The 20426-nt window shown below is 48.9% G+C and overlaps 2 protein-coding genes across 3 annotated transcripts; one reads left to right on the top strand and one right to left on the bottom strand.

The window, feature by feature from the left end:
- Window positions 1-108: 108 nt before the first annotated feature.
- CIAO3 (cytosolic iron-sulfur assembly component 3) lies at window positions 109-12763 on the top strand. The gene is made up of 11 exons (XM_080386563.1): window positions 109-244; window positions 1759-1854; window positions 3422-3565; window positions 3891-4023; window positions 4425-4559; window positions 4901-5019; window positions 6170-6299; window positions 6543-6615; window positions 9901-10038; window positions 11089-11246; window positions 12320-12763. The coding sequence occupies exons 1-11, from the start codon at window positions 179-181 to the stop codon at window positions 12556-12558; spliced, it is 1431 nt and encodes a 476-aa protein (XP_080242689.1). The 5' UTR covers window positions 109-178; the 3' UTR covers window positions 12559-12763.
- Window positions 12764-14234: 1471 nt separating this feature from the next.
- Window positions 14235-20340, bottom strand: LOC308063509 (hydroxyacylglutathione hydrolase-like protein). 2 transcript variants are annotated; one of them, XM_080386576.1, is made up of 8 exons: window positions 19536-20340; window positions 18617-18681; window positions 18414-18531; window positions 17801-17909; window positions 17532-17635; window positions 17248-17349; window positions 17080-17159; window positions 14235-16760 (listed from the first exon to the last, which is right to left on the bottom strand). In XM_080386576.1, the coding sequence occupies exons 1-8, from the start codon at window positions 19887-19889 to the stop codon at window positions 16595-16597; spliced, it is 1098 nt and encodes a 365-aa protein (XP_080242702.1). In that variant the 5' UTR covers window positions 19890-20340; the 3' UTR covers window positions 14235-16594. The 2 variants fall into 2 exon arrangements, with proteins under 2 accessions (XP_080242702.1, XP_080242703.1); XM_080386577.1 differs by having other exon boundaries at window positions 17080-17156.
- Window positions 20341-20426: the final 86 nt, after the last annotated feature.

Raw genomic sequence — 20426 nt, 5'->3', positions numbered from 1 at the left:
GCCATCACAGCACCGCAGCCCGCCACCCGCGCACGCGCAGCCCACCGCACGCGCAGCCCACCGCACGCGCAGCCCGCTCACCGCCCTTTCCGGCGGTGTGGCTGGCCGCCCTTTTACGACACTGTTGCGGCCCCCGCCCCCTCTGCCGGCTGCCGCGCTCGGCGGCGGCGCGGCCGCCATGGCGTCTGCCTTCAGCGGGGTGCTGCAGCTGACGGACCTGGACGATTACATCGGGCCCTCCCAGGTGGGTGCGGGCTGGGGGCGTCGAGGGCCGGCCGCGGGGGGACAGCCCACGGCCCTGTGAGGGGGCGGCGCGGCTCTGCTCCCCGCCCCGGGGTCGGCCCTGCCAGCGCCGCCTGGGGGGGGGGGAAGATGGCGCTGAGGGGAGGGGGGTGACAGCCGTGGCCCGCACGGCAGCGTCGGCCTGGCAGTGTGAGGGAGGTGGCACAGCACGCAGGGGGGCGAGGGGCCAGGGCCGGCGCTTCCAGGCGTCCTTCGGGTGCTGTTAAATAAAACGGTAAAAGGAGAAAAGCGCGCAGATGCCTCGCTGTGTCTCCCAGCCAGTGCACAGGGAACGGGGAGGGCAGCAGCGCTGCTCGGGGCGAGATGCTGTGAGCAGCTAAAGGGAGAAACCTTGGCCCAGCAGCCAGACGGTCATTCCCACCCTGGCCTGGAAACTGCCCTGTCAAATGTTAATCTAGACACCTCCCCCCCAAAAAACCGTTAAGCCTAAACAAGTTTCCTTCCACACTAGTTTATCTGCACAGATGCTCGTGCCAGCATAGGAGAGTGGGTGGCAGAGAGGTGGGAATGAGTGGCAAGGACAGGCCAAGACTATTTTTTTTGCTTTTGGAGTCGACGCACTAGCAAATGTATGAAATAGTAATCCTGGAGGTGTTTGCTGACAAGTACAGTAGAAAAAACTACCCTGAAATTAAATCAGTGGAACAGGGCATAGCAAACCCCATTAACTTGAGTTTCCTAGTAAAGTCTTTCACATAAATAATGCGACCTGCTGTTCTGTTTCAAGTGGAGATCATTGCTTGTTTTATTCAGTGACCATAACGGAAGAATCGTACTGACTTGTTCCTGCTAGTCTCTGAGGCTTGCAAAATGTAGTAAAGCTGGTTTAATTTAGGGGGGGGTGGGAAACCTGAAGATGTTGGCACAGCAAGGATGGTGAAAGGCAAAGAAAATCCTAGCTGTAGAAGTAGGACAAGGAGTCATAAGATGCCTAAACAATAAAAATTGCACAAAATGCAAGAACACCATTTAGACTTCATCATAGAACAATACAGAAAACTGAAAGCAGTCCATCAGAGGTCATCAGAGTCCCTTTGACATTAAATGAAACTTAATTGGCACTAGCCACATGTTGACTGTGGTGACCACGCCTCCTCCGCTTAAAATTTGCAATGAAGAATGCACGATCATCTGTAAGATTTTAGGGAGGAGGCCCGTGCAGGCAAGCCTCTGTTCCTTTCAAAGCTCCATAAAAAATAGCTGTGTTCTTCAGAAAGGATAGCAAAATTGTCCTCTGGTTTTGCTATGATGCTGGAAAAGTGTTCCTTCTGTAAAAAAGGGGTAAGAAGTTTTTGCTGTTCCATTTTTCCTTGGTAGGAGTTATAGATGCTGTAAATAAGTCCAGTAAGCAGCATTCACTCTATAAGAACTATTTGGTTTTGATCATTGTAGTTTCTGTTAAATCTATCTCTTTGTTGTTCATCTCCTCGCTTTTGGGCTTTATTTCTCTTTCAGGAATGTATCAAACCTGTAAAAGTGGAAAAAAAGCCTGGAAAAGCAGCAGCTAAGATCAGAATTGAAGCAGATGGAAGCTATTTTCAGATTGATCAGGTATGTGTGATTTTTCTTCATTATTGTGTAAAATATCTGGAAAATGTGAGTGTATTGTTAAGTATTTGAATAGTTGACAGCTATTTTAATGCCTCACAGAGGACCGAGACATTAGAAAAGTGTGCTGTTGCTGCCAGTATTCTCGTATCTTTTTTCCAAAGTCCAACTTTTTAATTACCCGGGTTTATAAGCAGTAATTCCAATTTTGTGTCAGTCTTTTATGCTCTGAAACACCAATATTAATAAGTGATGATTTTCAGTAGAAGAGCAGATAAGCTGAGAAGTCTTTTTTGCCATCAATACTTAAGTATTAGCCATTGTTAGGTTATTTGTGACAATATCTTTGCTTACTGCATTATGTCATACAGCAGAGTGCTCAGTCACAAAGAGATTCAATTAGATACTCTTAAATTTTGCTCTGATTTTTTTAATAACATTTCAAATTGTTTGTTAAATAGCCTGCAGAATTCATAAGCCTTCTGCTTCCAAAATTAACGCCAGGTTTTGCAGAACAATTTTCCTGTTTACACAGAAAAGGCTAGCATTTCTTATTTAACCAAGCTGGGAATTCATCTAGAAATGTTACTTTTAACTTTAGGCAGATGATGACCTTTTGACTTAAAAAAAGAGGATACAGCGCTTCCAAAGGAGTCTGGTTTCTTATTTTAAAATTTTAATTTAATTGTACCTAATTACTCAGCCTATTTCTGACTTTATTGAGAAGTGACGTTTAAGAGGAGAGTCTCATGGGAAAACTGACTTATTCAGGTCAAGTATTATGAAAAATACTTATTTCCAGTGGTGAGCCATACGCTGTCTTTAATATGCTGCCATGCAAATTTCCCATCGGTGTCCATGTGAGTTTTGCATGAAGAAAGATTGCAGAACACTCAGTATCAATTAAAAATATTAGCGAGTTTGCAGTCTGGTTACAGAGTCTATGCAGAAGGACTGAAATTCAACTTCCTGTGAAGAAACGGCTCCAGTATTATTCAATAACATGAGCAGCATCTGAGAGAGGTGACAAAACTGGCATGCTTTCTCCAGGGTAATATCCAGTGCACGCTGGAGATTGGTGCTTAAAGGCTTAGGATCTCTGTGGTCTACAGTTTTGTGGTTAAAATAGCAGCTGCCATCTGTAGCCCGTTAGCCATGCTAACCCAATCTTCAGCCACCCACAAGTTGAATAACCAAGCAAGATAGACCCTATTTGCTTCTGGGATAGTATAATTTCAGTGGTTTGGAGCAATGTTAGCCCACCAGATTGCACAAATAATTGTGGCCTAAGTGACTGTTAAGTATTTGATGAAAATTATGTTCTTGGTCTTGCTAAAACTTCCCTCAGCATACTTGCATGTGTGCTGAATAATCCTATTAAAAGCAGCAAACTTCAAAGATACTTGTCTTCCCCCTTGTCTTACTAAAAATAAAAGATTTTTTTTTTTTCCACGGTAAACCAAGAGCATAAAAAGGGCAACTTCTTTGTTACTAAATATAGTAAAGGTGGGAAAACTGCTACCTAATTCTACACTGTGATCAGAACTGAGTCTAATCTGTTTCTTTGTAGGATGGAGGAGCACAAAAACTGGAAAAGGCTAAAATTACTCTGAACGACTGCCTAGCTTGTAGTGGCTGCATTACATCAGCAGAGAGTGTTTTAATCACTCAACAGAGCCACGAAGAGCTCTGCAAAATGCTAACTTTTAACAAGGTAGGTGTTAAGCCACGGCTGGGTAGGCTGCAGAGTTTGAAAATCTTAATAGATTGGTATGAGGCATCTGCAGAGGCGTGCATGGAAACAGCGCGCCTAAAAATTAGTTTCAGAGATCTGAAGGACCTGAGGACATTCTCAGTGCACTGTTTTATCGATTTCTGAAAAGTAATCGTGGGTTTGGAAAGGACCTTTAATGTAGCGAGTTACTAACTTGAGAGTTAAGCTGAGGGATACTTTCTGATGTTGTAGTGTGCTGAAGGCTCTGTGTGTACCGTATTAATATTGTCTGAACAGTGTTGTCATTTGTTTGTTTTTTTCAAAGACTGCAGCTCCCAATGAACAGAAATTGGTGGTGGTTTCTGTTTCACCGCAATCCAGAGCTTCACTAGCTGCAAGATGTAAAATGGGTGTTCTGGAAACAGCAAGGAAGTTGACCGCATTCTTAAAGAGTTTAGGCAAGTGTGCTATCGTGTTATTCTGTTAATCACAGTGGGGACTGCTTGGGTATATGTTAAACATGTTACAAGCACGCAAGGTTGATGTGATTTAACCTCTCTATGGGCTCATAATGTTTTGTAACTGGCATTAGCTAAAATGCAAGCTGTCTGCAGCTTCAGTTGCATAATAAACTTGGAGTGATGGAAGGAAAGAACTTTAAATTTTAGATTTGCAGTCCTCCTGTCACTTTTTCTCATCTTACTGTGCTGAGGCACTAGGGAAAAAAGGTTCATTCTCATCAGCCAGATTGATACCTGTAAATAAGACGTGCAGTTTGAATCTGGTTTGACGGGAGGCTTTTTGTTGTAGTTCGCTGTATCTTTCTTGTGAATTTTAACACAGATGCTGTACTGCCTAGGTGTGCACTATGTTTTTGATACAACTTTCTCAAGAAACTTCAGCCTATTGGAGAGCCAACGAGAGTTTGTAAAACGCTTTCGAAAGCAATCTGAAGACAAAAAGGCTTTGCCAATGCTAGCTTCCGCCTGTCCAGGTATGGTATTAAATGAGTTAAGGAAATAATAAAATGGCATCTGAATAGTACACTAGAAAGAAAAGTCGAAAAGCTAGTCAGAGAAGTTTAAATGGATAAATTTACTTGGAAACTTACTGTCTTCACAGTACAAAGAGATCTTGGTATTAATAGCAACAGGAGCTATACAGCTATCTAATGATCTCTCTAATTAATCTTGTGTTATACTTCCTTTGCTTTTTGTGCTGAAGTGAGGCTGAAAATGGTAATTAATGGGTACTAAGCCTGGCATTGGGGGGACAGTAGGCAGAGTGAAGGGCTGCTTGTTATTTTTTAATTTATATTGGTAATTACACTATCAGGTTGGATCTGTTATGCAGAGAAAACCCATGGCAGTTTCATCATTCCTTATATCAGTACCACCAAGTCTCCACAGCAGGTCATGGGCTCCTTGATCAAGGGCCATTTTGCAGAACAGCAGGTAAGGGTCTGAATATATGCTGTGCTTAATGGAAAACTGCTAAAATTGAATGCTTTAAGCTGATATTTTTTATTTTGCTATATGTTATACATTGGAGATTAAAGGTAAAAAATACGTTGCAGAAGCCAGCAAAGGCAGCATCTTTCTCACTTCTATTTCATCTAATGAGAAGTTAGCAGCAAGGGCAGTAACATTAAGCGCATGCTGCATGGACTGCTTAAAACCTCTGCATGTTATTTAGGAAAGCCAGAGAAACTTATTTTTCCATTTCTTTGTGCTCCCATCTTGTCTGTGTGTGGTATTTTCATGTTGTTTAAAGTTGGTGAATAACTTAAAATAAATCATCCTAAGACAAAACTTCAGTCAGTGCATACGTGCAGACCATGTCTTGTCTAAAAATTACTTGCTTGTTCCCAACTTAATGTTCTGTTTCAGTTTGACTTAGTTCTGTTCTCAATCTTTAACCTTTGGAATCTCGCCAAATGTAAATTTGATATTTAAAGACTGGACTTATACTAACAGCCTGGATTTGTCCAGTAAGAAACTTAAGCAGCCCTTCTGATCGTATGATTTATTGTCCATTAATGAGCAGTGGTTTAACACTTGCATTAAGTAAATGCTGACATCTGCATACTTGTTAGAAAAATTGGCAGCTACCAAGAATATTTGGCACAAGATGCTGAAACAATGGCCTTGAGTCAATGACTTGTTTCCTCAGCCTGTGCTTATTTCTTGGATGGTCCTGAGGTTTTTGTCTGACTCCAGATAATTTCTTAGTTGCGGATGCAGGGGCTGGATTTTAGTAGCATGGAGGAAGCATATTCTCTAACTGCATAATTAGGAATTCACTTCACTGACTGACTTTGTCTGGATCATCTGCACTAGCAAAAGGAGGTGGGGGGAAACCTGTAAAAGGCCATACTGCTGACACTTGCTACATACTAAATTGGGTTCTATGAGAGAAATAATTTAATGTATATGTGTGTACATACATACATTAAAAAAAATACACGTTCAGTAGTGGCGGGGAGTATCTCCAGAGGCACGGTGGCATTAGTTTCATCAGTTTCATTTCTACCTGGAAAATGTCTCCCTCAAGGTAGGTTTGATGTTGGCCAATCTGACTGCACAGCTTTGTCTTTTCTTCCAGCACTTAGCACCTGACCAGATATATCATGTAACAGTGATGCCCTGTTATGACAAAAAGCTAGAGGCTTCAAGGCCAGACTTTTTCAACCAAGAGTACCAAACTCGTGATGTGGACTGTGTAATCACCACAGGTAAGTAGAGCCAGAGGTAGTCCAGCTAATTTCTGGAAGCCTCAGAGCAAGGCATTTGCTAGTTTTAATAACCCTTTGTCTCTGATAGAGGATGTAGTATATGGATCTTGCTGTATAACTACACTTTAATCATGCAAGCCATATCCTGGTTGTAATTGCAGATGCAGCCTTACATACTGATCTGTGGATTTTGTTTTCCTTTGTCCCAAAAATAAAAACTTTTTGTCTGTGGTTCTGTTTTAGGAGAAGTGCTAAAGTTGTTGGAACAAGAAGGAATATCTCTATCAGATGTAGATCCGGCTCCATTGGATACCATGTAAGAACAAACTCTCATTTGCATCTTCAGTCATGTTCTTTTTCATCCAGTATTTATAGAGTTCTTCAACAGAATTTCCCTTTCCACTACTGTTCTACACAAGGCTGCATGTGTTTGTATTTGATTTGTTTCCTTGTGTCACTTGAATCAGTACAATTGCGCATTAAAATACTTAATCTATAGAATACAATGAATTTCCACCTCAGGGGTAGAAATCAGAGGTAAAACCTCAGATTTTAGTAGTCCAAGGCTTAGGAACTCTCACTGTAAATCAGCAGCATGGCTAGAATTATCCCAGTAAAAGTATAAGGGCAAAATAATTATGCAGAGAAGTACAAATTGCATGAGAGTCATTTAGTTCAGTTACTGCTACTCATAGTATAGCTGGTGGAATCCCACAAAAATCCACCTACAAACTGTGAAAAGTGAAAGAATCAACATCAGTGATAAAAGTTTGCTAAAACAAAGCCTGTTACTGCATTGTACTCAGTTTGCTTGTCTCTGTTCCTAGTTATCAGAGCTACTGTAAGGATTCCAGAACTAAAGCATAAAAAATATTTAGGTCACTCAGCTAATATCTAGGAGTTTTCATTTGTAAAAAAATGAGATCTAAAACATGTGCAAACCAGATGAGACTTCAGTTGCTTCAGCAGAAAAGTAACATCTGGTTAAGTGACAACTGCACAGAGATCTAAGCGACTACAGAAACATTAAAAATCACATTTTACTCATCTAAATTAACTTGCAGTCATGGTTCCATGCTGAATGCTAAACCAAAGCATTCTTTTCTTCAGTTTGAAAGAAATATCTTTGTAGTACTTTACACATTAATAAACAGAAAGACTACATGTGCGGCAACCTTTAAGAATTATAAAAGATGATTAGGTATATGGTTCAAACATTTACTTCCCAGGCACCTTACGTTTTCAGGAGAGATTTTGATACCCCAAATACACAGCATCTAGCACATGAGTGGAATGTGACACTAGCCTGTTTTCAGCTGTACCCCTTGCAGATGTGACATTCTTGGTTTGAAATTTGGCTTATTTCTGAATAGGCTTCAAGTATTTCTAGTACAACCAGGTGCAGCTGACAGCCTTTGCTCAAGAATTGTCTGATCAGCAAATGTACATTGACAGAGCTGTGAAGGGAGGTGTCTTTACATGAGGCCTATTTCCTAGATCAGTTTTGTTATAAACATTGATCACTGCTTCTGAGAAGAAGAAGGTGAGGTAGAGATGGTCTCTTGCCATACAATCCCTTTCATGTAAGGGATATTTTAAATCTCTTTTTCAAGTTATATGTGTGCCCAGAGCCTCAGTTTCCTTATGCTACATTTCAGTGGATGGTAGGTGTAGGTTTCACGTAACACATTCACTAGCACAGATCTGTTTATGCACACTTTTTCCAGGATTAAGTGTCTCTTTCTGACATAGCTTATCCACAAAGCATATTGCTTTCACATCAAAAAAGAAAAGTCTCCCCAGCTATAATAAATGTCAGCATGCTGAGTCCCGAAATTGCAACTTCAAACGTTACCCCTGTAAACAGGTACTTCTACCTTTTTTATTGGTACACCACTAGCAGAAAATTGAGGAGCAAAAAAAGATTCTGAAGTGTTTGGGTTCCCTTAGGAAATGACATTATGGAAGTGTCAGTTATAACATAGAACTGAACGTCTAATTACTTGATAAAAATCTCTGGCCGACTTCTGAGGAGTACATTCTGAGCACTAGGCCTCATGCTTGTGGTGATAAAGTGCCTCTATAACCTTTCGCTAACTTTAACATACTGGGTAAATTGACTGGTTACAAACAGCACGTATTCCTCAGAACTTGGAGCGTTCACATAAGCAGTCCAATGGCTTTTGTTCTGTTTTATCCTCCAGCACGTGGAAAAGCCCATTAAGAGGTTGTTACATTTGGCAGCAAGAATGAGATAAAATGCCAGAAATCCCAGGACTTCTGCTGGTATAACTGTTTGCTTCAGGCCAGCGCTGAGGCTTACTGGCAGCCTCATTTTAAGAGAGTAGCAGTACGTGAGGCCAGACACACTGAAACACTTTGTTAATGAAGCTCAGTTCCTGTAAACAAGATCAAATTAAAAATAGTTTCTGAGGGTGATTGCAGGCTAAAGTGTTGCCTTCTGCAGTTCTTCCAAAGCTAAGATTTTATCTGCAAGAGGCAACATCTTCGATTTGACTTGAAACTGTTTGGCCTGAATTCAAGTGTTTTCCCTTCTGCAGCTGTTAGTAGGAGAATGCAAGTGTCACTGCCTGATGAGTGCTTATAAGCAGATCCCTCATCTTGTTATTCTCTCATAACAAAAGCTATTGTTGTGGCTTCCATCTGGTGAGCTATTCTCAAGAAACATTATCTTGACCTCTGAATAGTTGGTTGTGTTTTGGCATGTCAGTGAGATGGAATTATTTGTGCAGGGCTAGAATTACAGAACTCATGTTAACATAGTTGTTCAACACCAAAAATGTGTTGAACTTGAACCAGGATCCCACTGAGGACAGCCCTGTATGGAGCAGATGTCCTGGCATCCTTAGGTTCCTTCACCTTTGTTACATAACTTCCAGCCCGTGAAACCACAGCAACACGGATTTCATCTGTCTGTGCTTGTGCTCATGGCACTGATACCTCCCAGAAGTGTTCTTTCACATCCCAGCAACCACATCTAAAGTAGCTGGTCTCAAAAAAAATGCATTGTAACAGGGAACTAGAGCTTGCAATAACGAATTCTGCTTCTGTTGATGTTGCAGAACAGCTTAGCAGTGATGAGATGTTTCTCGACTGAGACAGGACTTATAGGTTGTGTTTGCCAAGAGAAGCATAGGATACGGAGACCCATCCCACCACTGCTTCGTTACTTCCCTCCTCCCATTTCTAAGTGTAACCCAGGATGTTTGTAGAGGTATTACACAGGAAGCTGGCAAAATATGCGTGTCAGCAATTGCCCTTGTAACTCAAACTTTCCCAAACATACTTCTGGTACACGAAGGTTATGTTGGCAGTGCGTGGGTCAGGCCCTGTTGTGGTGTGTGACATTTCCGCTGAACTTGACCCAGAGGATGCTAGGCAGCGCAGGGTTAAACCTGCTGGGCTCTGAAGCTATAAATAGTTGGTTCCCAGGAGAAAAGGAAAAATGAGGAGCTCAAAGGGAGCTGCTCTGTGGCTTGTTCCATGGCTTTTGAGTCCCCCAGACCTTCTCATTTGTGCTGGCTGTTCCGTTTTATCAGAAAGATTCCCCTAAGACTGCTGCTTTCTTCCTGTCCCCCAGGTTTAGTAGTGCTGCAGAAGAGGAGCTCACCAGCCACTCTGGAGGTGGTTCTGGTGGCTATTTGGAGCACATATACAAGCATGCAGCCAAGGAGCTCTTTGGGATTCAAGTGGATACAATTCAGTACAAACCTTTAAAGTAAGAAGTTTTAAAGTCCTACAAAAAGCACTGGTTTTACTGCAGTTCTGTTTGTGCCGTTACCTTGATGATGGACTGAAGCTTTCCTTGCAATGTTAAACATTTTACTTCAAGGCATGGGAATTGGCTTCTCACTCCCACAGTTGCTGAGCAATAAATCAGCCAGCGCTCCACGCAGCCTTTCCCTTGGAGACTTCTAGCCCCTTCACCACCCACACGCTTTGTTTTGGCCTGATGGATTTTCCCAGTATCAAGTTGCAGATGATTTTTAGAGTAATTTAGAAGACAGAGCTCACATGGATCTGGGCTTCCTCACCTGTGATCAGACCAATAAAGTGATTTGTTACTAATCTGGCTATCATAGCACAGAAAATCTTGTGTCAGGACTTTGGGGATCTGTTTTAACTACGTTGTGGTAAGACAAAGAAGTCACTTGAGTTTGGGCACGGAGGCTCATTCAGCTGAGATTCTTTCTAGCTTCCCAGTTATAATATTACTGTTCCATTTGTAATGAATTATATCCCTGATGAGCAATATTTTTGGTTAGGATTCCCTGGTCTGGGAAGCAGAAGAAACAGTTCCCCTGAGTCTCACTATAAATACTTTATAAATCACTTACTCTTTTATCAGGAACAGATACTTCCAATAACCTTTGGAGTCTGGAAGCCTTCAGTAATTGTTTTCTCCCTAGTTTTATGAGCCACTACAATTTAAAAGTTTCCTCAGTGGCCTCACTAATGTAGAAGTTGGCTGAAGCCAACTCGGAAGGCCTGTCACAATGAAACTTTTGTTTAGGCTCCGTTTGCTTAGCTTTTAAGGATTTATTCCACACAGGCATTCTTCAGCAAACTCAGTTCAGGTGGCAGGTCCTCAGACAAGACTGGAAAGAGATCCGTAAGCTAGTGCCTTTATCTGTTTTGTTTGGGTGGCAAAGAACTGGGACAGCTTTTTTCAGTAAGATTCCACAAAGAACGTTTTAGCGCAGGGCTCTTTGAAGTTTAAAATAGAAGTTAATTTGGATAAGACATTTTCTCTGCTCTTGTTCCTCAGAAACAAGGACTTCCAGGAGGTGACACTGGAGAAGGATGGAGTAGTCCTGCTCCAATTTGCTTTGGCATATGGGTTTCGAAATATACAGAACTTTGTGCAAAAGCTGAAACGAGGGAAGTCACCCTATCACTATGTTGAAGTCATGGCCTGCCCGTCAGGTAAGGCTGCACAGGGGTTTCACTGTCACAATCTGTAGCTGTAAGAATCTACATGAAACTACATCTAAATACAAGAACAGTAGGCAATTTCTCACATCCTGAATATTGTGGCAAAGCCTTCAAACTCTGGAGATGTGATAGGCACAGTATCAGAATTTCAAACGGGGTGTGTGTGTGTGTATTTTCCTACCTAGAAGCTAGTAATTCTACAGGATTTCAGTAACTACAGTTCAATTCCATTGCACAAAGTGTGCATAATTAGTGCTTTTATGGAGGGCCTCCTGGTTTTCTGAGCTCCTTGGTACATGAGGAGATTCTTCCTCTAAAATTGCACAAAATTGACTCATGCTATCAGAGAGTGCTTGCTATGGCTGGTGAAGAAAATCTCTTTCTACCTATTTTATTCCCTTTTCAACACTGTGCAAGGCCTCCTTGCCCTCCTTTTCCTCCCTCCTGGTTCTCTCTGAGTCTGCTAGCAGAGGGCACAGGCAGCTTGAACCCAGACTGAAGTGATGCTGAGCTGCCACTCGTGGCACTCTGAGCAACTGCTCTCCCGAGGGCCTGCACAAGTCCCAGCCCAGAAGGCTGCTCAGCACCAGGGCACTACTTCAGGCGGCCACACGCTGCGTGGCTCAACCCCTAGCACACCTCCACCCCAACAGCAATCCCAGAACGTTTCCCAGGCGTGTTTATCTTACCTTCAGTTGAGACTCCAAAGCTGTTCTCACCTGGGTTATGTTCTGGCCCTTTTCTGGAGGCAGGAGATGAGTGCCAGAGCTCCCTGCTGCTTACCTCTCCCTGGCGTGTCCCAGCCTGCCTCAGCAGCCCTCTCACAGCTGGCTGCCATGGAACTAGCGCTGGGGCACACACTGGCAGGCGCATGATCTCCCCTCCAGGGCTGCAGCCTGCCCTGCTGGTGTTAGATAACTGGGGAGTAAACCACAATTACAATGGTGTTTTCATTTCTGTAACCGTTTGCAGGTGCAGCGTTAATTAACTGTGGTTGGCGTTTTTTTCTGATAAAGCTGAAGTGTTTTCTCAACCCAGACATTTTCTCACTTTGTTCCACGTAGGCTGTTTAAATGGAGGCGGTCAGATCAAACTAGATGGTGAATCCAACAAGGACCAGCTTCAGCAAGTTGAGAGGTTGTATGAGTCTCTTAAGACTGAAATTCCCGAGAAGAACCAGACTGTAAATGAGCTATATGAGCAGTGGCTGGGTGGCACGGACTCGGAAAAGGCTGCGAAAGCTTTGCATACAGAGTACCACGCAGTGGAGAAAACAAGCACTGGATTTAACATCAAATGGTGAAGACTGAAGCTGTGAAGCCCAGATACAGATACTTAGTGCCTTTTAACTCGATTTTATTTATGATTCTCAAAGTTCTGTGTGATTTCTGACTCTTGTTAGGGAGGAGAAGGTAACGTGCATATAAATAGGCAGGCAATATTAATTCCTACAGCTGTATAATTATTACAGTGATGTAAATAAAAACCAAATGCTGACTTAAAACACATGTCAAAAGAAGCAGGAATGCATCCTAGCCTCTAGTCTTCAAGAACTAAATCCACACTCCCTTTACAACCCTACTCCTACCAGAACTGATGAATTTAAGGTACTGAAGGATTTGCCTTGCAAGGGACTGTAGCCTCACCGAGATGAGCTCTGTGCTACATGACTGTATGACTCATCCAGGCATTGCTGTATTTTCACAGCACTGAGTTTTATGGCTGTCTCTGTCGGGACATCCTCATTTAGTTATAAATGGTCTAATTGAACCTTGGGTTCTGTTTGTTCCATTTCAGTGCCCCTGACTGGCTGCCCTCGAGGTGCAGCTGCAGTATCGTTGCCCCATCCGAGGGGGTGGGCAGCAAGCAGCCTGGGAGCACATGAGATGCATCATCTCTAGGGCTGTTTTATTGCCTGCTGAAATGTGACTTGAGTGACTATTTAAGAAGAAAGTTAGAGTGAATTCCACACACACATCCCCTTTAATTATAACCATTGTCTGTAATTGTGGGCAATTACATCTCTCTTTCTCTCCCTAAATACACAGTAGAGAGTCACAGAATTGTCACATCTACCCCATCCTCAACAGCCAGTTATTGATGAGTTACATCCTTAAATTCAGAGAACATAGTTTTCTACAGTGTTTCAAGTAAGAATGCGTTGCCAGCTTACTTTCCATCAAAGAACAAATTCCTTGGTGTCTCTGAAAGGTGCTACTTTACAACAGTTCATAGAAGGCGGCTGTGAGAAGGAATCATTACAAGTAGTTTACCAGGACAACCCAAGGGGTTGCTAAAAGTACATCTGGTTGAATGTAGTGTATGATGATGCCATGCCAGAAGACAGATGGATGTGAAGCAGATTTGGTCTTTTGTTCCTGGAGGTGACAGGTGCCTGCCGTGCTATCTGTATTTTTACACACGGGTGTTTTCAGAACCCGTCACAAAAACAACTGAGTGAGTAACTCTTGGTTTGGCCTGTTCCATCCGAGTATCGTTTTTTCTGGAGTAACAGTGTGTATGGGGAGAGGAGGGCAGCAGTGGGAGGGTTTGCAGCTGTACCTGAACTCGAGGGGAAGGGCGCTGGCTGATGTAGAATCTCTCCTTGTGGCTGCTGAAGCTGCAAGTGAATAGGAACTTACGAACAGCATTACTGATCGCTTCAATGTTTCTCCAGTTAACTGCTCTGTGAGGAAGGACTGTGCAGGAAGTAGTTAAGTGGATGAAAACTGAAAACAAAGGTGCCATATTGCTTTGTTCCTTCAGAGTAAATACAAACAGATGGAGCCGGTTACTGCATCTAGCCCAGAGTGAAACCTGGCCCAGAGCCTCATCAAAGAACCCTCCCGCAGTTACTGCAGCCCTCGGGCTTAGGGCTGCCGGACCTGGCCTGCCCCTTGTAACGGCCGCTCTGGCAGTACTCACCTCTGTCCCTCTCACAGCCTCCTCCACCATAAGTAAGCCAACAGTGTAAAAGACTTCTTTCTTTTTTTTAATGTTTTTAATTAAACACTTTACATTTTTCAGGTGTTGCTGATCAATTAGTGAATTCACAGTGTTCATAAGGCAAGAATCTCCTGCTGCTTCCCCCTCCCCACCCTATGCATTTTACGAGCGAGTCAGTGAATGCCCTTTTCCATGCATAGATTTGAAACAGTGTTACACTAAACCATAACATTATCTACAGCAAGAGGTACCACTGCTAATGCAAAGTCAGTCCAATATGCTGAAGTGCAGGGACCACAAACTGTACATCAGTGCAACAGAAACACGTTCTGTTTCTGCTGAGAACATGCACATCGAGCCAGAAGCGCACAAATAAATAAAGCTAAATTAGCTGTAGATTAAAGAGTTGGGAATCTACATTTTGTCTCTTCTCCAGTTACCAACGTGCACATTGTTGAAGCCAACCAAGGACTCTCCGCTCAGAACACAGCAAGACCTCAGCTCCTGCAGGCACTCCTGGGTGGCTGTTCTTGCTGTGGTATCAAGAACACGTTGAATTTCTCCCAGCCTTCGAGCTGTGTGCTGCTGCTGTCAGCGTGAGCAGACTCAGTGCTAGCTCAGGGACAGACACGGGCACGTCTCTGCTCCCAGGTAACATCTACAAACGGTACCACTACATTTAAACTAAGTAACTGAGGCAATACTACCGAGGCAACTTGTGCAGCAGGATTAATTCCCCTCCTATGGGGGAGAGTAAATTCTAACGCTAACTTCATGAAAGGCAGAAAAGAAAACCTTAGTCTAGTTTCTAGCAAAGGAAAAATGGCCACAAACAGGGTCAGTGGCAACAGATGCAGTTCACAGGCCACACATGAAAGATCCTGAAGTCAACTCTATTCCAGTGTAAGGAACTATAACATTTGTAATCAGCACTGTTTAAACTGACAACGTATGGTAAAAGGATTATGGGACCAACTTCTCTGCGCTGCTCTTTTCATTTGAACTACGCAGAACAGGTGTAAGCTCAGCCACACCAGGACAGCCACACACACTCTGTGCTTTGAGGTAAAGAAGAAACCAGAGACACACGACTGTCCCACACGGAGCCGTGCCCAAGCCCAGACCTTTCAGAGGGATTTTCACAGCTATTTGCAGAGCCACCATCGAGCCCTATTTTTTTTTTTCACCAAAAAAGCAAACTACTAGTTTGTCATGCACCTCCCCACCACCTGCAAATAAAAATCTTTGCATGTTTCTCAGATAAAATAAAATACAGTACTGCTTTTGCTGAAACTGAAGGCTGCAAGCTGAAGAGCCTCCAGAGACCCATCTGCTCCCTCCCTCTTGTTCTCATGACAAGGCAACGCGAATGTAGCTTTCAGCCAAGGGTTTTCCAGTGTTTTTTCACCTTGGAGGTGCAGGGGGGAGAAGCAATAGATGCGTAGCAGCACCTTGTTGCTTGTTGCTGACAAACTGTCACACCTTGAAAACTATTTTACAAAGCCAGTGGGTTAGAACACGCGTTCCTCCAGGCCTGGCCCCACCTGCAGGTACTCTGCACCGCTTCAGTGGTTTGGATGCTCCCCAAAGTCAGCGACTGTGTTAGAGCCCCACACGATGGTTCTATGTTGGTGTGTTATAAAAATGGGGGAAAGGGGGAAAAACCACCCAAACCCCACTGCAATGAGGGTTTTTCTTAGCCCAGCCCGGAGATAAGTAGGTGCTGCTGAACACCAGCCCAGATGCCAGCCCCTTGCCAGCTTCCTCGTGCGTCCAAATCCCTGCGCTTCGTCCCTGCCCGCCCTCGGCGTGGGAAGGGCATGGCCGGACGGGAGCGGGCAGTGCCAGGAGGGCTCCCCAGCCAGCCCAGCCATGCGGGAGGCCAGCGACTTCGGGGCCACACTGGTGCAAAGCGCTGTGCCAGCCAAGCCCCTGGGAAGCGCGGTGCAGCCCCCAGGCCCGGCAGGACCACAGGCAGCAGAGCCCCGCAGCCCGGCGGGCACGGCCGGTGGAAACAGGCTTTGCAGGGCTCCAGGCTGCGGGCAGGCGGCAGCTCCCACACCCGCCAGCCCGAACGTCATAGGTGCGGGTGGCCTCTCCTCCAAAACACCTGGGGACCCTCTGCCAGCAGCACCCACAGCCCAGCCGGGGCGGCCTCGGCTGCCTGAGCTCGCTGAAGGCACCCACGCACTCCCTCCCCACGGGGACAGCCCCTCGGCACAGCTCCTGCCGGGCTCGGCGCTGCAGGGAGCGAAGCAGAGCAACCTCAGAACAAGCAGGTTAAAGACAGAAACCACTTCCCAGCTGCTGAGCTCACGGGAGTTGAGCCAGAGCTGGGGGGACGCAGCCCCCACAATGACAGCGATGCTGCGTCTCGGCGGCTGCAGCGCTGCTCACTTCTTCTCCAGGAAGGGGCTGAAAAGTCCCCAGTCGAACGCGAGCATGGCCTGGGGATGGGGCCGCTCCTTGGGCTTCTTGAAGTTATCCTTCTCGGTGCGGAGGGTCCTCAGCACCTCCACCGGGTCCGTCTTGCCTGTGAACTTCTGCAAGGGCTCCTCCCTGCAAGGGGAGACCGGCTCTGCTGTGACCGCAGGGCAGAGGATGGGGACCCCCTCCCCGCCGGGACGGACAAGGGGGGAGTCACAGCCTCACAGCGGGGCTTGTCTGTGGGTGCCCTGTGCTGGGCGACGCAGGACCCTGCGGCTGGGCGCCCTCCCCTCCCTCGGGGCTTGGGTTTCCCACCAGCTATGGAAGCCACTGGGAGAATGGACGAGGCCAGAGGGAGAAGGGGAGCGCAGCCTGGCAGCAGGACCACCAGCCCGGGCCTGCCCACCCCCAGCAGGACCCTTTGCACCCCCCAGGTACCGGTGCTGCTTACGTGACCCGCAGGAAGGGGTTGTAGAGGAACTCCTCTTGCAGCGTGGAGGGCACCGTGGGCAAATCCTCATCATCCCGCTGCTGCCAAGGAACCAGAGAGATCCAGAACCGTGCCGGTGGCACCCAGCACCTCCCTCCACCCCACCCCATCAGGGACACAGCCACTTACTTTGGCCCACGCAAGTTTCTTCTTCACTATTTCATTCTCCGGTTCCACCTTCAAGGCAAACTTGAGGTTTCGGACGGTGCATTCGTGGCCGCAGAACACCTTCTGCAACACCAGTGGGAAGTACCCGGTGTCAGACGTGCTCCCGGTGCCGGGTCCGACCCATCCTGGTCCCACTGCAGCTCCAGCCCTGGGGACAGGTGCTGCCACCCAAGGGGTGCCAGCCTCGAGCCCCCTCCTGCTCCTGAGGTCCGTCCCCAGGCTGGGGCTGAGATGGGAGCACCCACCGTCTCCTTCGGCAAAGCCCCCAGGATCTGGGTGAGGTTAGTGTACATCTGCTCCGCTGTCCCCTCGAAGAACTGCCCGCAGCCTCCCACAAACAGCGTGTCGCCTGCGGGGAAAGGGGTCTGGACATGGAGGAGGCCCTGCGCTCCCAGGGACAGGGTGCTGGGGGGGAGCTCCCCCCCGCCCCCACTGAGTGTGGCGGGGACAAGCAGCATGCAGGCAGCACGCCCTGTGCCCCCCATCCCACCGGGTGCACAGCAGGGTGGTTTACCTGAGAAGAGAGCCGGCGCGTCCGGGGAGCCGTCCTCCCACATGAAGTAGCACATGTGGCCCGAGGTGTGGCAGGGGGTGAAGAGGCACCTCACCCGGATGGCCCCGAACTGCAGGGACAGAGGGTCAGGACCCCCTGGGGTCACCCCAGCCCCCCTGGGCAGGCAGAGCCCCCCCACCCCACGGCATCGCCCGCCCGGAGTCCCGCAGGTCACAGGCACGCCGGGGGACGGGACAGTGGTTTGGGTGGGGGCTGGGTTGCCCCCAGCTCCAACAGCATTTAGCAGGGGGACCCCACGAGAGGGTGGGGTCCCACAATGCCACCCCAAACAGGCTGGGAATGGGGTGAGATTCCTCCTCCAGCCCAGTGCCCCATCCCAGCCCCAGATCCGAGGTGCCACATCGGCAACAGCCCCAGGGCATGCGGTCCCCGACACGGCCCCCACCAGGCACCAACGCTGTTGGCTGCCAGCACGTACCACAGCATTGGGACCGCACCATCACCCACCTCAGCGCACCACCAGCCCTGCACTGCGCCCGCCACGGCTGCCCCATGGGGCAGGATCCACGCGTGGGGGCTGAGCCTTGCGTCCCCCAGACCGATGGCCACGTACCGTCAGCTCCTGGTTGTGGGTCACCTTGTGCGTCAGGGCCCCGATCCGTTCGTCGGCCCCGTACACGCGCAGGCCGGGGCAGAGCCTCGCCAGCTCCTCATTGCCCCTTGCATGGTCCCTGCACCGCAGAGGAGGGAGTGGGCACCCGGCCCCGCGTGGGGCACAGCCGGCCCTGGCCCCCCGCCCGCTCCAGCGGCACTTACCAGTGGTGGTGGGTAGTGAGGATCGCCCTGAGCACCACGTCCTCTTTCCTGATGATTTCCAGCAGCTGAAGGAGACCCAGAGCAGAATGAAGTGAGCGCGAGAGAGGAGGTGACAAGCACCACGGCTGCTACGGCCACTGTGCCTGTCCCAGCGCAGGACCTGTCCCAGGTGCATCCCGTACGGTGCTGCTCTGCAGCCAAGAGGCCCAGCAGCCCAGGGCAGAGAGAAGGACTCAGAACCACCGGTGGCAACGCAGCCAGACAGAGAAACGCCGCTTGTCACACAGGGACGGCAGCGTTGTATGGCCGGTGCCTTCGCAGAGTGGGCCGTGCCCGGGCAGCCAGCGTGGCCGGGGGACGGTGGCCATGCAGCCACCCTGGTGCTGGCCACGGCGTGGGGCTGCCAGCCCCGCAGCTCAGCCACCAGGAGGCCTTTAACGGCAACTTAAGATTCACGGCTCCAACGAACCCTCGGCTGCTCCTGATCACGTTCCTCCGGAGGAAGGAAACGTCGGAGCCAGCAACAAACGCTGAAAACCCGCGACAGCGCTTGCACGACGTGCAGCAGCCGAGGGTGGCGAGGAGGCCATCAGGCAGGAAGCCCCGGGGGTCACGGTGACGAGGGGTGACCTCGGCCGCTGCCCCCCCGGCACGGCCGGCTCCCCCAAAAGCGGGATTTCCCACGGGTGACGCGCTCCAGAGCTCCCATCCCAGGTTATCCCCGTTCCCGACGGGGGCTGGACGGGGTCGGCCCAGGAAACTGGAGATGTCCCCCCAGCCCCGGGGCGGGCGGCAGGGGGGCGGCCACAGCCCCCCACCCCGTGGGGCTGGCGGGGGGGTCAGCGCTGCCGTGGGCACGCAGGGGCAGCCCCCCCCCCCGCGTGGGGGCAGCCCCAGGGACCCGTCCTGGCGCTCTCACCCTCCGGGGGACCGCGGCGTCCACGGCCACGGCGTCCCGCGTGCGCTCCTCGATCACCAGGTACATGTAGTTGTCCTCCAGCACCGAGATCACCTTCACCTTCATGGTCCCGCACCGCCCGCGGGGGGCCCACGCACCGGAACCGGGGGGCGGCCCCGGCCCCACGTAGCAAAGCCGGGAGGCGGCGCCGGCCCCACGCAGCCGATGACACGCCGGGGGTGTGTGTGTGGGGGTGTCCCCAGCGCGACCCCCGGCGCAGCCCGGCGTGCGGCGGCCGGTACCTGCGGCGGCCCCGCCCCCGGGGCGGAGCGGAGCGGGGCGGGGCGGGTCACGCTGCGCGGGGCGGGGTGACATCCCGCACGGCCCCCGGCGGCAGGGGGGGCGGCAGAGCGGGGGAATGTCCCCCCACCACCACCTGCCGAGCGCCACGGAGCATCCCGCCCGCCCCCAGCCCTGCGCTGCCCACCCCGGGTCCCGGTCCCGCGTGGGAAACCAGCCGTTTCTCCCACCCAGGGGAGGGACGAGGCTCGGCGGACCCCGGGGGCGCTGGGGGTGTCGCCCCCACCGGCTCTGGAGCCCCCGGACACGCGGCGGTGCATGGACAAGTCCTGGCACCGGTGCCGCCGTTCGGTGGGAGGTCACTGGGGTCCCGAGCAGGGCCCGGCCCACCCCCACCCCCCACAGCCCCAGGGGTGCCCGAGCGTGGGGCAGGGCCGCCCGTGGGCCCCCAAGGACAAGCACAAATCCTCCCGCAAACAGTTGCAACAAGACCTTAAATCAACCCCCAGAGATCCCAAAGCGCCACCATCTCCTCCCCCCCAGGATGAGGCAGAAAGGTACTTCCAGTGGGTTGACCTCAATCGCTAGTACAAAAAAAAAAAAGGAGAAAAA

Source organism: Falco punctatus, assembly GCF_963210335.1.
Source record: "Falco punctatus genome assembly, chromosome: 4".
Taxonomy (NCBI): Eukaryota; Metazoa; Chordata; class Aves; order Falconiformes; family Falconidae; genus Falco; species Falco punctatus.
This window is presented reverse-complemented; position numbering and strand designations above follow the sequence as displayed.